This window comes from Pterocles gutturalis, unplaced genomic scaffold, assembly GCF_000699245.1.
Source record: "Pterocles gutturalis isolate BGI_N339 unplaced genomic scaffold, ASM69924v1 scaffold11546, whole genome shotgun sequence".
NCBI classification, from domain to species: Eukaryota; Metazoa; Chordata; class Aves; order Pterocliformes; family Pteroclidae; genus Pterocles; species Pterocles gutturalis.
In genome coordinates, this window is record NW_010103108.1 from 55,442 (window position 1) to 72,792 (window position 17,351).

The 17,351-nt window shown below is 41.2% G+C and overlaps 1 protein-coding gene across 1 annotated transcript in view; it reads right to left on the reverse strand.

The window, feature by feature from the left end:
* Positions 1 to 17,351, reverse strand: part of SCUBE2 (signal peptide, CUB domain, EGF-like 2) — a gene marked incomplete at its 5' end in the record, with an annotated part of 36,790 nt that overhangs the window by 13,123 nt on the left and 6,316 nt on the right. The window contains 12 exons of the mRNA XM_010086572.1: positions 1,662 to 1,865; positions 2,230 to 2,385; positions 3,627 to 3,731; positions 4,420 to 4,506; positions 5,131 to 5,247; positions 5,746 to 5,868; positions 7,195 to 7,311; positions 9,132 to 9,254; positions 10,242 to 10,358; positions 12,002 to 12,091; positions 12,964 to 13,080; positions 13,469 to 13,594. Of these exons, the coding sequence (XP_010084874.1) occupies positions 1,662 to 1,865; positions 2,230 to 2,385; positions 3,627 to 3,731; positions 4,420 to 4,506; positions 5,131 to 5,247; positions 5,746 to 5,868; positions 7,195 to 7,311; positions 9,132 to 9,254; positions 10,242 to 10,358; positions 12,002 to 12,091; positions 12,964 to 13,080; positions 13,469 to 13,594 (1,482 nt within the window). The remainder of the gene's footprint in view (positions 1 to 1,661; positions 1,866 to 2,229; positions 2,386 to 3,626; positions 3,732 to 4,419; positions 4,507 to 5,130; positions 5,248 to 5,745; positions 5,869 to 7,194; positions 7,312 to 9,131; positions 9,255 to 10,241; positions 10,359 to 12,001; positions 12,092 to 12,963; positions 13,081 to 13,468; positions 13,595 to 17,351) is intronic.

Genomic DNA, 17,351 nt, shown 5'->3' on the forward strand with positions numbered 1-17,351 from the left:
GAGAAAGATCTTCACGTGCATGCAAGTAAAAGGCTGTGGTGCAAGTTCCATCTCCTGTTTGATCACAGCAAACCTACACAAGGATATGGTCTTAATACTTCCGCTGAAGAAAGGAAGATCCAGTGAGTGATTGCACCTTTTTAGGCATGAGCAAATCGAACCATAAGGCATGAGACCCACAGGGAATCATATCTTACTGGTTCCACTGCTCACAGCAGGACTTGTTAAGATGTCCAGAGGAAACTGTGGCACCAATTCAGCAACAGAATAGGCTTGATTTTTACAAGTTGTTCTTCAAAACATTTGTCTTCAGATGCTCAGTGTCTGTTTTAACCACGGACAAGCTATTTGTGCTGACCATACCAAAGAGTTTTCCAGGCATTCTCCAAAAGACCCCTCTCCCTCTGAACTAGCACAGAAATACCATGTAAGCCTCTCATTTGTAACAAGAAATTAAACTGGTGCCACAGCTACCTAAAAAAAAAATAATAAATTGTTTCTTTGTCATTCCAATTCCTAATTATAACTCATGTTGCCTTCTCTACCTGCAGTATTTTTAGCTTACCCATCGCTATTTTTTCCAGATGAAATCACAAATGGCTTGAAAGCCATACTGTGCTCTGTATAATGGACTGAGACAGTTTTTCAAAGCCTTCCTCCAGCATCCAACACAACAGCTTGAAAACATCCATGTAAACTCATCTTGGTGAACTTTCCGAAGTTTTTCAGACTTCTTACAATGTTAAAAAAAAAAAAAACTTACAGCTTTTTCCAACAGAATTCTTGAGTAATTCCCTAGTCTGCTTGCTTGCGCAGATGTTTTAAACACCACCAATTCATTTTTCTATTCTATGAATACAAGTTTTTCCAGAGTTAACAAAAACAGATTGGAAAATCTATTCTGAGGCCGAATGGGTTGCTGCTGGAAGACGTACTAATTCAATCTGACAAGCATTTTAAAGGCTTCCTGATTCACAAAAACACCTACATGCTGCCTACCCTATGCAGCCTGAATTAGCCGTCATGGTTGTTAGGCCCCTCTTAAGATAACATCTGACCCCTCTCCTTAACTTTCATGCTTTGGAAGCATTTATTATGGGTTGCATTATGGTGGTGCCCTCCAGTGCCATGATAATTAAGATTTTTCTCAGCCTATAAAACCCTTATTCTCCATGAATTTGTAACTCTGTCATGAAGATTCTCTGGGACTCGGAGCTTAATCAGCACAGAGATTGTGACTGTACCAAATCCCCCTCAGCCTTTTCTCTGGAACAAGGGGGAGACGAAATGTTCACAAGTTCAGAAACACACTGTTACACTGGATATTAAACGTAGTCTAAAAATAACACTGGTGATGTCAAGGCCTTTGGTGCCTGATGTTACCACCACATTTTCTACCTTTGAACTTACTATAGGCTGTGCCCCAGCTATAACAAAGTGCAACGCACTGAGCCTTCACTCTACTCCACAGCACAGCAACTGTCAACAATAAATACACAGAGGGGCACAGGTCGGTAGCAGAAACAGTAACCCCTACTTCTTCTTCACACGCAGCCCTCCTCTCTCCTGGACAACCACCCCACAATCCCCCCAGACTCACCAGACCTGAGCAAAACAGTACAACACATGTGATGGTTTCTTCCTAATTTACATTTACTTACCACACCTGCTACCCACGTGCATCTGTCCTACACCACAAGACTGCTGCGGCTCTGGTAGCTTGAGAGACTTTCTGGTCACTTCGTGCTCCGTGCCAGAGATGCGAACACGGAACTGGTCCCTGCTGACTGTCTTCCGTAAGGTCCGAATGGTTTTACGGAACCTCTTTTCAGTCTTTTTCCGAGCACAACGCACATCACATGTGTCTGAAAAGTATCAAGAGTGAAAGCTACTTTAAGTGACCATGCCCAAAAATCCACTCAATTCAAAAGACCAACCAATGCAAATCACAGAGAAAGCAACTTCTGTGAACAAGTCTGAAATCCTTAATGACAACACCACCAGGCTAGAAGAAAATCAATCAGACCACAAGACTTTAATCTATAGGCAGCTCCTTGATCTTTGAAACTATCCCCATCTCTCACTCTTTTTGAAGCAGTAAAATTCATTTTCAAAACAGGAGATACTTTTTATTATCATTTTGCATACAGATAGAAGTGAAAAACACAGAAATTAGGGAGCAAACAGCAAGAAGCTTCAAACCGCACCTTGGATTATTTTCCAACCAACCTGTCACCTCCTTTCGGCTTGTTTCAAGCTCAAAGTCCGCAGTGATAAAAATTTCTCTAGTCGCTGTCAGTCTACTGAGGGCTCCATGAACATTCTTGACAGAGCTGCATGTTAGGTTTACATAGTGGAAGCTCTCCATTACTGAATTATGTCTCTCTGCATGAACAAAATTAAAGGAAGCAAAAGCTTGTCCAGCTATGTTATTGAACATTCACTAGTGCTCACAAGTTGTCATGAAGAGTTAAAGGGGAACAAATTATCAACTCTACATGCCAGTAAACAATCAGCTTGGCCAGTTTCTCAACTGGTACCCCCTCACATAGAATCACGACTCCAGTGCACCTACTGAGGCACTGTTGGCTGAGCCTCTGGCACTGCAGCGGGTCTGAGGCACGATTCACTGCTCGGATGAGAGCCCAACTGCAGTGCACAGCCCGCTTCCCCGGGATTTTGCTAGCAGGTTCTAATGAATTGCCTTTGCACTATGCAAAGCATCTTAAAAACACGAACTCCACCGGGCAGGCTACTCGAGGGAAAAAATTTTGCACTGATATGAAGCATGTGAAAAACGTGTTAGCTTACAATGGTGTTTAAATTAAGTAGTGGCTGCGTACACACGACATTTGGAGACCATTTTCAAGATTTAAATTAGGAAAATAAGATTTAGTTAAAGAGAACATGCAAAATAAGCTTTGGTTCTGGAGCACATAACACTTCACTAAGCATCTAGTATAGCTTCTCACTGTTACTCTTCTAAGGACAAACAAACTGACATACTGATTCATCATATTGTTTAGTGACTTCTGCCCCCAGCTCCTTTTTAAAAATTTTTTTTTCTTAAATGTACTCCTCTTCATTTTCTGCTGACTTTCTAAATTCACAGGCTATAATTTCTGCCTTGGAACAGACGGAAGAGCTGACCTCACTGTGTCCACCTGGGGCTGCTGAAGTATACAAAGATAAGAGAAAAGAAGAACAACTCTTCAGCAATCGAGTCAGCATAAAAGGTCCAGAGATTCTTCACTGAGGTATCAGACAGTAAGAAGCAGGTGAGAAAGGAAAGAACAGAAAAAGGGGTACAGAGAGAAAGCAAAGAAAGAAATCAAATGAATGAAAATAATGGTTGATTTTGCCAAGAATTTATTGGCAGTGGTACAAACATAAAAGGAGAAAGGCTTTCCTAGCAAGACTTTAAGGCTTTCAGAGGGAAGTTCTGTGATCTGAAATAACTATTGCAAGAATCATGGCTGGAAAAGAGTGTGATTCATGAGGCCAGTGAAGAGCAGAAAATCTGCAGTCCTCTATGCTTTGCTTGTGGTATACTTCACATCCAGAAATAACCTAATAAACCCTGAGCTACAGCTCTAACCTGCTTACCTGCATTGTTACATTCATACCTGGTATCGTCTGTTCCAGACCTTCTTGAAACATCTCAGTCTTTTTCAAACTACATTTTCGTTCATTTAATTTAAAGGTTACACTTATCTTGATGGCTGAAGTATCTTCAGGAAGAAAAAATGACATATTATTTAAAAAAAAGGAAGATAAAATCTAGATAACCCTAATATCATCATAATGATGACATCAAAAAATATGCTGACATCAAGTGAAAAGCAGTCATCACAGAAAACCTAATGAGATGCCAGCTTCCTTCTGCTGTGAACTGGAATTGGAACGAAGTGCCATAGATTTTATTAAAAAAAAACACAAACCAAAACAAAAAGAAAGAATGAGATCTGCTACTGCGTAAATCAAACAAAAGGTTATCTGAAATCAAAGGAGATACGCCAAATCAGTTCAGAAAGTAGTTTATGTCTATATAAAATAGCACCTCTTATCTGTTTAGCTTTAAATGCTCTCTAAACTTTACTGTCCAACAGCTCAACCTAAATACAGTATGCTGCAAACATTGTCCAGTTTGGATGTCAAAAAAGAGGCATGACATTCCTGGCCTAGCTGTTTATTTCACTACTGATCTTTTTCATTATTTTTAAGTCTTAGGTTGAGTGATGTTGATGAAGCAGCACAAGGGGAATTTCCTGTTGTAACCATGAACTGCAATCGGAGGAAGAAAAAACAGAGAGAGTATAATGGAGAGGGAAAATAGAAAATCAAAATAAACATCCTTATTTCACATTTATCTATTAAAAGAAATCAGTCAAATCATGCAACAGGAAATCTAGTGATTACCCAGCTGGCTGGATGCATTCGTATTTTGCTGCTTTTTCTTAAGCTGAGATGACCTGCCACAGGTGAGGGTGTAGGCATCTTGTGTTCCTAACAGACAGACCATACAGACAGACAGTAAAGACACAGGCACTGTGCACAGACTGACGACTCCTGTAGCATGAAAGACATTTTCAATTTGTTGATCAACATCATCATCTTCACTTTTTTCACCAATGTTCTTCATAAAATACTCCACATTAGAGCTTGTCTCTTCCTAAGCAATTTAAAGGGTTCAGGAAGAAAAGCAGCATCTGTCCCATAAGCACCGGCCGCGCCCGCATGCTGTGTCCTGTGGGGCGGAGGGGCTGTGCGGGCAGAATCTCAGACCCCACGCAGGGCTGGAATGCCTTCGCCCCATTCAGCAGCGGCTCTCAGGGCCAATTAAGGAATGGCCCAGGGAGCACGGAGAATTCTGCCCTGTCCTCCCCCAGCTTCAAAACGACAGTTGTCATAAGAAGGGAATCTGAGGTAGAGTGGTATAAAAGACACAGAAAGGGGAGGGGGGGGGAGCTTTCTTGGGACCCTGGCAGGGATATAGCCCTTTATCTACAGTGAAAGGGGAAAGGTCCCTGTTGATCGTCTATTTCTTGAGGCTTCCATAAGGGTCAGAAGGTTTGGTACTCTTACACTCTCTATGGAATCATATGCTTGTTTTTGTTGGTTTTGACTTACCAGAAAATACCTGGACATCTGAAGAGCAGCTTAAGAAGCATCTATCGCTCCCACCACTCTTAATGCAGTGCAGCAATACCTTGGGTGACATATTATCAGGCAAGGAACTCTTTATCTCTAAACAAGATAAAACAGATACTCACAGGAGAAGTAAAACATCTGCATACACCCTACTAATAAATCAGCACACAGCTGCTTTTGTAGGTGGTACCTGAGAGCACCTACACAATTAATATGCTGTTTAGAGAGAAAATCAAAGCAAAATAAAATCACTGGAAGATCACATGACAAAAGTAATTTCCTTTGAGGTAAAGCTATCATCAACAAACCTTCTCATGCAGAGAAACAAAGGGAAATAGAAGAATAAGCTAGATAAAAGCACAGGAAAGAAAGCATCAAAATCCCTCAAAGTATCTCCTGTTTTGGGGGTGGTTTTTTGCTTGTTTTTACCAGTTTCAACATCAGTACCTTCATGTCTGAATAAAAAGTAAAGCAGAATACTGGGAACAATGACTCATATCACTTAACTGGACAGAATCAAGATTTCCAGATTTGACTATAACCACATGGACACGGACACATCAGGAGTAGAAATGTATTTACTAGGCACCTTACCAACACAATCCTTCTTATTCCAGTGCAATTTGTAGTTAGAGTGACACAGGCATTCGTAGTCTCCCAGTGTGTTCACACACAGCTGTTGGCAACCACCATTGTTGACGCTACATTCATTAATATCTACAGAAGAAAGGTAAAAATACTTTTAAAAAGTTACTCTTGCCAAAGTTCTGTACACTTAGCCAAACATGTACACAAATTCTGCTTATGAGGGTTTGGAAATTATTTTAGCAATGCTACATTCGACACCCACTTTGAAAGAACTTTGTTTTCATGGAAATCCTTTGATAAATGTCAAAATTGATCAAATGTTGTCATAGAGGAGATGTTAGGTATGTCCTTAAACCAAGTAACTAAAAAAAAAAAATCCAGCCCTAGCAATATGATAACAAATTAACTCAAAGAAAAGGAGATCAAATCAAATCTGGGTTGCACTGTGGCTGGTTAACTAATATTTGCAATTTGGAACAAAGACAGATGACGTGGACAGGATTCATATTGATCAGTCCTCCAAAGTACTCAGATAGATACAGATGAACTAACGAGAACAGACTTCTTTTCGCAAACAGAACACGTGAACAGTGTCACTCCCATCCAGACAGGTTTCCCTGTTCATCAGGATAAAACACAGCAATGTTGTAGCCCTGTAATCCTCCTTCGCAGGCTTTCTAGAAGCAGAGGTTAGAACAGATAAGGCACAGAGAGATCTCTGAATTGTTATCTCCAAGTTCAAGTGTGCTCATTCTGTCTCAGAAATAAATAGGTCTTACTCAGAATTAAGTAAGCATATGGAGTCGGTAAGGTCTTGCCTGCAGCTTCCATTTAGTGTCCAGTTATTTACGTTTCCTCATGCTAATTCTGGGAATTTGTCCCAGAAATAGTCACTTTACACACATTGAGCTTCTGTGAACATCCTTCTCTCTTTCCTTGAACTTTTCTTATAGGAAAGACATAAAAGATTTAAGAGTATTAATCTTGGCCAATGTAAATCCGTGGTACTACATCAGCTAAATTCCAATCTACATCACATGAGGATCTGACATATGCACAAGGGCAATCTGCAAAACTGTAATTTCTAAGTCATCCAGAGCTTTCTGTTCTTTTAAGTCCTATTCCATTAACTTTTCATTGAAGCCAATGAGACTTTTGCATGTGAATAATCTATCAAATTATGGCTTTCCTATCCAGATGCAAAACGCATCAGTTTATTCTAACAGTCAAAGGTGCTTTCTGGATGCAGGGTGGGAAGGGAAAATCATTTGAGCAGAGACAGAAATGAGCAGGATTCGTTTCTACTTTTGCTGTGTTTTCTTATCACGGCAAAGAGTAAAATTTACTCTATACACCCACTACATATACATAGGCCTGTGTCTTGTACAGACACTAATCAAACCTGTGGCAACAGCACTCTATCGGCATCGCCTTTAGCATCTTTTTATAACTCACCTCCACAATGCGTGAAGCCATAGAGAGCGTACCCTTTGTTACAAGTACATTCAAATGTGCCTGGATGATTGATGCATGTGTGGTCGCACGTCCGTTCAAAAGAGCATTCATCAATGTCTGCAAGTTTTAAAGGGATACATCAGTATCTTTCAGCCTGACAAGGGAGCACTATGACCTAACAAAGCTAGACACAGAGATGTTCAGATTCATGTAAACTAAGCAAATTATTTTAAAGCAAATAATGTAACATAATGAAATGACAACTTCTAAAGGAACAATTTGTTTGCGTAACAAGCTTTTTCTTGGCAAACACTAAAAGTGCTGCTACATTTTTAACAATTATGTTTAAAATAAATTATTTCTATGGGAGAAAAAAAATGCTGACAAAACTCGTTTCCTGAAAAAAAGTCTACATAAGATCTGCAGAAATAGATTTACAAAATAAAGTATTGACTTTGTTTTTTCCCCCATAAATGAAAGCAAAGACCACATTTTTAACTCTATATGAATACGCAGTGCCTGATGCAAGTCTGCTGAAAATCACCAAGTTCTCCAAGATACACCTGAACACAGATGACAGGAATAATTTGTTGAATTTTTCCACAGATCCATTACACCATATATTTAGATTGCAATGTCTGTCTCTGAAAACTGCTGAGATACGCTTTATCCAGTGAAAGTTTGCCTTGGTATTACAATCACTTTGCACACATCTTTGTAAAACATGGTTAGTATAACAATCTAACCATGATCTCAGTGAATTGAATGGTAAAATGGTAAAATTCCCATCACTTTCTGAGGCCCTGAATGTTTATTACACCATCAAAAGCATCTAAAACTTCTGTGCTAGTACATTATGCATGTCATGTAAGTATGCTGCAAGACACAAAAAGTTCACGTCAACATCACCAACACATCATATCAGTCTTTTTTCTTGGGCTTTGGCACACTTCAAGTCACCACTTCTGAAACAGTCTAGGAAAAGTAACAGAAGTGACAGGGACAAAAGGGAAATACAAGTCTTTAAAATACATTCATAAACAGCATCCGTTAAAAAAAACCCCATACACTATCTTAAAAATCTTATGTTTTTATAGTAAGGTTGTTCTGCATAAATATTTGTCCTTCTTTGTCTGATTTTAAAAGTATAAGAATGTACCAAAAACCAAGGTGAAAATTATTTTCTGCTGGTCATTCAGCTTTCTGAAATTCATCATTAATGTCAGTCAGATGATTGTCTAGGAAATGGAATTATTCACCTCCCCAGTTGGCTGAGCAGGTTTATACCGTTTCATACTGTAGCTTTTCCAAAACCACAGACCATTTTGATCTTTACATTTTAACGTATTTAAGCAACTCAAACAGGATTGCTAACTCTATATGTATTAACTGTTATACAGAAAAGCAAATACATTTGTAAGATATGAGGAAAGACTTCATCCTAAAAATGAAATGCTCTATGGTGTTTTAGGGAATAGTGATTCCAGTCTCTTTACAGGCCTATAATTTCATAGATCACATTATATCTTTTTTCTTTAAATAATGAACTCATGGCTTCTAAATATCCCATTAAGAAAAATAATTTCACTGCAACGGTGAACTAGTCAGTAAGGTGGAGAGAGAGATACTGTCTATTTTTCCCTCTAAATTATTTTAAGATCATTAATGGGGGTGGAGGGAAGCATTATCCTCATGAAGAGCTTTTTAATATGATCCTATCTCTGTCACTTCCAGATAATAGTTCACTGTGCCATTAAACATACTTCATACAATAGTATCAAGCCAACTGTATTAACTCAACAGTTGTTTCAGAGAGGAAAAAAAAACAAAACCAAGGCATGGAAATTACTCTGGAGTCCATTATCACCTCATCATTGTAGAAGATGTCCAAGCCACACTGATTTGTTCTACTTCTATTGCCTCTCCAGTGCACATACCTTGACAAGACTTCTCATCTGTTAATAATTTAAATCCTTTTCTACAGCTGCAATCAAAACTGCCAACAGTGTTTTTACAGAAATGATCGCAGCCTCCATTATTGGATTGGCATTCATCAATATCTGCAACAAAAAAAGTGCTTCAGCAAATAAACACAGTACATTCAACATACTTCCACTGCCAGATCCAGAAAACAGTCACGTCCAATTGGTTGAAAAAGCCCAGAAAAAAATCCAGCGAGACTACCACAAATTTTAAGGAAGATCAGATCCAGCTCTTAAGACTGATCTAGCCCATTCAGCCCCATGACAGTGTTATTTGCTTTCATTTAACATATTGCTGTCAGGTACATTTAGGTACAGGTATACACAAAAGGCCATTTTTCTACGTTCTGTTTGGGAACACTTTGATTTAAATGCTCTCTAACAGGTTTTAGCTTTTTAAATGTTCTGTTTCCTCTTCCTCCTCCTAAGCCCTGTTCTTTTCATGCCAACACTAGAATGAGTTCTTTATCTAGTATTAATTGATTCACGCATGGGGATTCCATCATTTTTGCCTAGCAGAACAGTCTTAACCTCTAATTACTGGAAAATGTATTTAATATACAACCTAAATGTCCCTTTGCTCCTTTCCAGTACTCTCATTAGAGCTGCTTGGACCAGTATAAGTAATTCTACTCACATAGCCCTGTTTACACACTGGTATTTACTTACAAACTGCTCTAATACCCAGTTGACTGTGGGTAAAATACTGGACCATATGCCTGTAAGAACCTACACCCCCACCTCTCCCAGTACTGACCTCTACTTTACCACAGACTTGTATTACCTTCTACCAATCCTCATTTCTGAAAAATGAGGCCATCTTGGCAGGAGGGGTGGAATTGGTGAGTGGAAGGATCAGGGGGGCAGAACACAGAGCAGCAGAGATTCTCTGCACACGATGCACCTGATGCAGTAGAAACCACGTCCCTACCCCCTGGCTGCAGTCCATTCTTAGGTCGGATCACACTTACTGGCTTTCCTCCAGCCACTGGACTGCCTTCATTTGGAGACAAACACGTTACAGCAAGGTGGTGGTATGCACGTGTCCACAAGTATATAACTTACCTTTACACGTCTTCCCATCAAACTGGAGTGTGAATCCAACAGGACAGCTGCAGTGAACTCCAGTCGATGTATCTTTACATGTACGATCACAGCCACCATTATTTACCGCACACGTTTCTAGCCAACAATATAAAGCTGAAGTTTGCTTGGAGATATTATAATGGTAACAAGAAACATCGTGTGATACAAGGCACGGACCCAAGCACACTGCTACTCAACCACATTTAGTCTAGAATACATGAGCAACCACTAAATACATATGTTGGCAAAGTCCCTGCCTTAGCTATGTCCAGTTTTTTTGCAGAGACTCTATAAACTAACAAATTGTCTCTGGATAGTCTCATCCTTAAACACAAATCCCCACTCCTCGATGATGAATGTGTTCCTGTCCGTCTGTCTCCTTATGCCCACACTCAATCCTGGCTGATCCTCTGACACTCCCCACCAATGCTCAGACACCTGGTTACACTCAGCACTACTAAACCAGTTTTCTTAAATCCCTCCCATCACAACTTCACATGTTACCTGTGTTCCCAAGTCACAGGGGATTACATCCCCACTGAGCATTCCTTCAGGCTTGTAACCCAGGGGCCCTCTCAACACAAATGTTCCTCTAACTTCCTCCTACGCAAACCATGTCTAAATCTCACCAAACCTTCCTAGTGAACACTGGTAAAATACAGTTCTTCACATCCAGCTAAACAGAAATAATTCACCCTTTGGCATTCATCCTCTTGCAGTCTGCCTAAGCACCTCAGTTAGTATAATGACCTTTTCACTGGCTGGACAAATGCAATTTTATCCAGCACATATTGATCCAGAGAGCTGCAAAGATCATTTTCCACATCTGCTTTTTGAAATCCTCTCTTTCTAGCTCTGTCTCTTAGTTTTCTGCAGCATCAAGTATATGCTACTTATTCTCAAGATTTGGGACCTTCACTGGTTTCTTCCCTCCCAGTCTTCCATCTCACATTCAGCATTGGGAGGATGTGTCCAACCTCCACTTGCAGACAGTGCCTCTTCTCTCTTCCTCTTTCCACAGAAACGTCATTTTTTTTGAAAGTGAGGCTATTCATTTAGATGTCTAAATACAGATTCAGGAGCTAAGAGCTAGCCCTATACTTCTGGTAGTTTCTCCCTCAGACTCCACGCTCCTTGCCTCTTCTGTGGCAAACACCAATACACACAGTAAATCCCCCTGACTGCTTGGAGAAAGGGCTTTTGAGAGGTGGACACCCACGGGCCCAGCTGCCCTCAGACCACGGTGATTGCTTCTCATGCCAGTGCCCTCCCCATAGTGAAAGACCCTCAGAGGCTGTCATTCTGGGCCAGATGCAAACACCTCTAGGAAGAATAAGATGGCCTCGTATCCTAGTGAACGCTTCTAGATGCAATCCACCTCTGGGCCCAATTCTATTCCATGCAGAGGTATACTTCAACTGAAGAGAAACAGCGAAAACACCGTTTCCTCCACAACCACTTGGCTAAAACTGTAGCACAGAAGGGATTGTACTGTATTCCCACAATTAATTAGAATAATGGAAACATACGCTGCTTCCAGGGGATGTCCCTGACACCTCTTACTGACCACCACAAACAAAGTACATAGTTTCTTATACATTATGGAATAAGATTATTTCTTTAAAAGGGAGTGGAGCATCTCAGCCAGAATTCAGCCCAGAGCTATGATGGTTACAAAACAATTCTAAATCCAAAAGGTTTCAGCAAACAGCAAAATTATTTTGGATAAGCACTTTTACCCATAAGCAACCGTCGCTTCACCCTCTTGTCCACATCGGCTCCTGCTGTAGTGTTTCCCTCGGAAATTTCAACAGCAGCCTCTTCCCTCTCTGCAAGGAACAGGAAAAAAGCAAATGAGTAAGCGTGCCCTGATGAGAAGCCTCATCTGATATTCAATACGCACCCACATGCAAACAGCTGCACCACGTGCTGAATTACCAAACAGTCGGAACTGACTAGGAAGAAATACTTTAAAAAAAAAAAAAAAAAGTAATAATGAGACCCAGAAGACTCTTAATTTAAAACCATGAGAATACTTTGCTTGTGTTGCTTCCTTACAACTCATGTTTGCTTCAGCATTCTTAACAAAACAGAAGATGTGCTACGGATGTGGTGAACAGCAACAAGATGAAAGAACTAATTTAACTGTCATTAACTGTTCTGTTAAGACGCACTAACATCATCTATCATGGACAAATACAATGACCAGCCAGGCCTGAGCATTTGATTTCAATCACCAGACAACAAAATCTTCCAGAGACTGAAAAAGTTTATAAATCTTAAGTGCTTTCTTTACTGGATAACTGCCTTGCAAACATTGTACTTTAATTGAATTCAGAGTTCTGGTTTTAACAGACCTACTGCTCGGTTACACTCTCTGGCTCATGCTACACAAGAAACTAAACCTAAAATATTCTAGAGGGAAGGGAAACTTCTTTGGTTAGTGACAGGCCTTGTGCTTCAGAGGGACCAGTGATAATTACAGGCTGCAGGAGTCTTACGTAGCTACCTACATAGGGAAGCACAAGATGCCTGGACTCAACCAACTCACTCATGCACTACCAGGTTTCTTAGGTTTGAATTCCCTGACATTTTCTAGCCACACTACTATGAGGAGCATTAATCATGCACACACAGAACCACCACACCACTCCAGAGATGGTCATCAACAGAAAACTACTTCCTTCTGCTGTATACTGACCCAGGCAGGTTTTCCCATCCACGTGCATGATGTACTTGGGGTGACATCCACAAACAGGCCCATTATCAGCATCATCACATGTATGCTGACAGCCACCATTTCCATGATTACACGTTACTAGGAAGAAAATATATGTTACATCTCACAAGTACTTCCAGCATCTTTGAAAGACAGTGTGCAATTTTGTCTCCATTTGACCATCCAATACACCTTCCTGACATGCTCCTGTCCTGAAGAACTCAGAGACTGAACCATTGCAGAGCTCTCTTGTGGAGCTGAGCTTCCTGTTGCAATGACGACAACTCCCAAACTACAGATACTTCAGCAACCAACAGACTGGTGTGATGGTTTCCAGCAAAGCCATTGATTCTAGTTTAATTCAAATGCACACAACTTAGGTGTGTCATCCCAGTTTAGCTACAACATACCAAAGCCCATATCACTGCAAACAGAACACTATTTGTTCACTTTGGGAAACCATAAGCATATGCAGAATGTGGCATACAAATGCAGCTCCTCTGGTTCTTGGACAGTTCAAATCCCGGTCGGCATTCACAGGCAACTCCTCCTTTGGGCGTTTCTCTGCAGATGTGGGCACAGCCATGATCTTTATTCATACAGCTCATGCCTTCTGCAAAACAGAAAAAGGGCATCAGCATCCTCAGCATCTCTGTGTGCAGGCAACAGTCAGATAAAGTCAGTTCAATACACACACAGATGAGAGCCTGCTACTTCTCAGAAGACTCTACAGTGTTAGGACAAGAATTATAAGCTTACAGACAGGAAAGACAGAAAGTTCAATTCCACAAAGTCAATGGCCCCAAGGTTTCTCCATCCGTGATCTCTTCTATGCCTGTGTTCTTTGACTGTAAGGTCAAAACGTAACATCCCTAGATTTGTACAGCATCTGCGCTCTCACCCAATGCTCTCATTTCATACCAGTGTTTATAAAACCTCCTCGTTTCTTTTATAAAAATTGCAAGGTGGCTAATACCTGTCAAGATCAAAACCTAAAGTGAAGTTCTTATTTCTCTGCTCAAAAGAGTAGCAACCAGACACAGGAATGTGCGACTGTTACTGTGGTAACACAGTTTGTATACACACAACTGCAACCTACACAGCAGCTGGCTGAGTTATCAAATGGGATCATTAGATCAAATCAAGAGAATAGTTTTTCTTACAACAGTACACCACAGATTTTTGCTGAAGTATTCTATACTGTGAAAGAATTGTGAGAGAAGACCACCGAACGCTCTCCTCAGGTACACTGAGAACACACCTTTCTCATCAAATGCTCTGCCCTGGTGCATTTGGCTTTTATGACATGTCACACCAAAACACTCTTGTTGGAGAGAACACTCCATTTGAGAAGACTCAGCGTAGCACACCTTGGCTGCACTTCCTCAGTGAACTTCTGAGTTGAGCTGATGCACAATCAGATAGAGAATGAAAAGGGCAACCATGCTACTAAAAAGGGACTGCATTCACAATTCCACACCCTACCTATTTTTTAAACTTATACAGCTCTTTTTGCAGTCTTATTACTAAATGAAACAAAACCCCTGTATTGGCAAGCAGAGGTCAGCCCGTCACCAGCACTCCACTACACCTCAATTAGGTCCTTGCTCTGCACAGGACTGTTCTCGCTATCCGAAGCACAAGCTGCGGGATCCTTTCTCTATTAAGACAGCTTTAAGCAACAAAGGAATGGATATTCCAGAGCCTAGATTATTCTGCTCTACTGGCTCTTTGATTCCTTTCCCACAGTGAAGACTCTGTATTAGTCCAACAAGACAATGACACTTCCAATGCTGCAGCACACAGACACAGGACAAGGAGCCCACATGAAAGCTGTCACCCATTACTGTGCTGTCAGTCAAGGAATGGGACAACCTACGAGGCCACCAATTAGCCTCATTAACTCTTGGGTTTTTGTGACATTTCTGTTCTTAAGCACGCAGTATGATTTGATCGGTTAGCTCAGAGGTGTTAGAAAGCATTAAGAGAACTAGCAGATGAGTTTCTGGTAACAAAGTTGTTCGGTTCTTTTTTTTTCTCTATTGAGATACCAAAGTGAAACTGTTCAAGCAGGTACTTTGGTTAAAGTTCACTGACATCAGACAAATAGTTTAAATGCTCAATTTGGGACTGCTCCATTCTGAGTGAGCAGAATTCAATCAGGTCTCCACAGAAAGCTAAAACTGCACTTCCCAAACCAGGACACGTTTTAATACCAGAGCACCCATTGTGTAACAAGGTATATGACCAAACCCACCAAAATCTAGCTGACCCAAAGGATGATGTTTCATAGAAGATGGATACAGCCACACATTCTACCATTTGCTATGAAGCCACTGCTTGTTTCCAAAGGTGGTGGAAGATTTCTACTCAGCTCCATTTTATAAGGTTGTATTAATGTCTGTAAAACCATAAATGCTGTGCGACTGCAAACTCCTTCATGGACACAAAGTCTCCCAGGTCACATTGTTCCAGAGCTGTTGCATGGGCAGAGTGTGCTCCAAAACCAAATACCAAATTTTTGTCAAATCCCACCACGTGCTTCCCAGACACACAACTTCTCTTGCAGGAGACCCTGCCCTACGACACACCAGTGTCCTGGGATGGATGAGTCTCTTGATCTCCACACTCGCAGCCAAGAGAGCCGAATCCAGTGCCTGCCTGGCCCAGCAGACCCCGGGCCAGATGAGTCTCTTCTGACGACTGGACTTTCGCAAAGTTACCCAGCAAACCTCAGCAAGATCTGAGAGCTCCTGTCACTGGCAACACACAGGCAAAAAACCTGCACAGTATCTCCCTAGCAGGTCACGTTCAGTTAATCTCTTACATGTATGATCTGTGTTTAAATCTTTTTTGTTTTTACACAGAAGATGTAAGGACATCACCACCCATTCGTTAGAGCATTAAGGGCACATTCAAACAAGCACCCAATAGGACAGAGGGAGAGGATGCAATTGTACAAAGAATTACCAGGGATTCACAGAGGCACCCTCTAACAGCCAAATGACAAGGAGCATCAGCACAGCCCGCAGAACAGGAATGCACTGGTCTTTTTTCATGTTTTCTACACCGCCGTGTTAAGGTAACTTTTTCCAAAAAGCTTTCTAATTATCGCTGTTCTCCACAGTCAGAAGGACTCTAAGAGCAACAGCTGATGTGTTCCCCTGTGTACGAGCTTTCATTCCACGCAGTGATTTCAAAGGTGGCTTTCATCTTGCAGGTTCAATCCACTCCCATTGATCCAGCCCAACAAGTAGATAGCTAGGACTGTGAAATACCACAACGGAGAGTAGCAAGATTTGTCATCCTTAGGAATAGCAACCACAAGATTTACTACATACTTACTCATGAAAAATGCTGTTTTCCTCCAATGCTTGTGTATTCTTTAATATGGAGCAAGTTAAACACAAACAATCTGCATGTGCGTGGCTGCCCTGCCAGCCACTACTACATATTTACTCATGAAAAATGCTGTTTTCCTCCACGCTTGTGTATTCTTTAATATGGAGCAAGTTAAACACAAACAATCTGCATGTGCGTGGCTGCCCTGCCAGCCACCGTAACAGCCTCCCAAAGTAAATCCATTCTTCCACATACAGACGAAGAGTGCATTCAGAGCAGACAGTGAAGGAAAATAAAATAGGATTGTGCACAACTTCCCAAGACACTCTGAGTTCCTGTGGTTTAAGCAGGGCTAGACAGAACCATCAAGCCCCTCCACCCCTGTGCTTCAGACCAATACAATCACATCAAATGAAAAATCAACTTGAATTGTCAAACTCTCCTCTGACAGCTACCAGACCTTGAGTCCCATGTCACAGTAGGTGACAGGGAACCCGGAGGATAACTGCAGACAGACTTGGAAGGGCAGATGACTCTGAGGCTCCCCTGCTGCACTGGTCAGCAGGAGGAATACAACAGACCCAAGCCTCTCTATTGCTCCGATCTCAACTCCAGTTCACTCTTTTTCTGCATATATACAGGCCAGTATTGCAGACCACGAGGCAGGTCTTTCAAGCATTAATGTACGTACTCTCTTAACTGGGCTGGGAGACAGAGAAGGAAATACTCCCTTATATTACAGATAAGAAGCAAAACTGAGTATGGTCTAGGCAGTAACAACCAAATGCTGTTTAGATCAACGCTCTGAGGTCTCGAAAGAGCACTAATAAAGTATATACACCGAGAGATGCATACACAAGGCAGAAAACAAAGACCTAGCGATGAACAGAAAAGCAGAAAACAAAGTGAGGGGAAAGATAAAGCAATGAGATTTGGCTTACAACAGACCTGCTCACCCAAGAAAAAAAAGAAGTGGGGAATCCCGTGGAACGCTTCTTCGGAGTAATGGGGGGGAGGTGGGAGGGAAA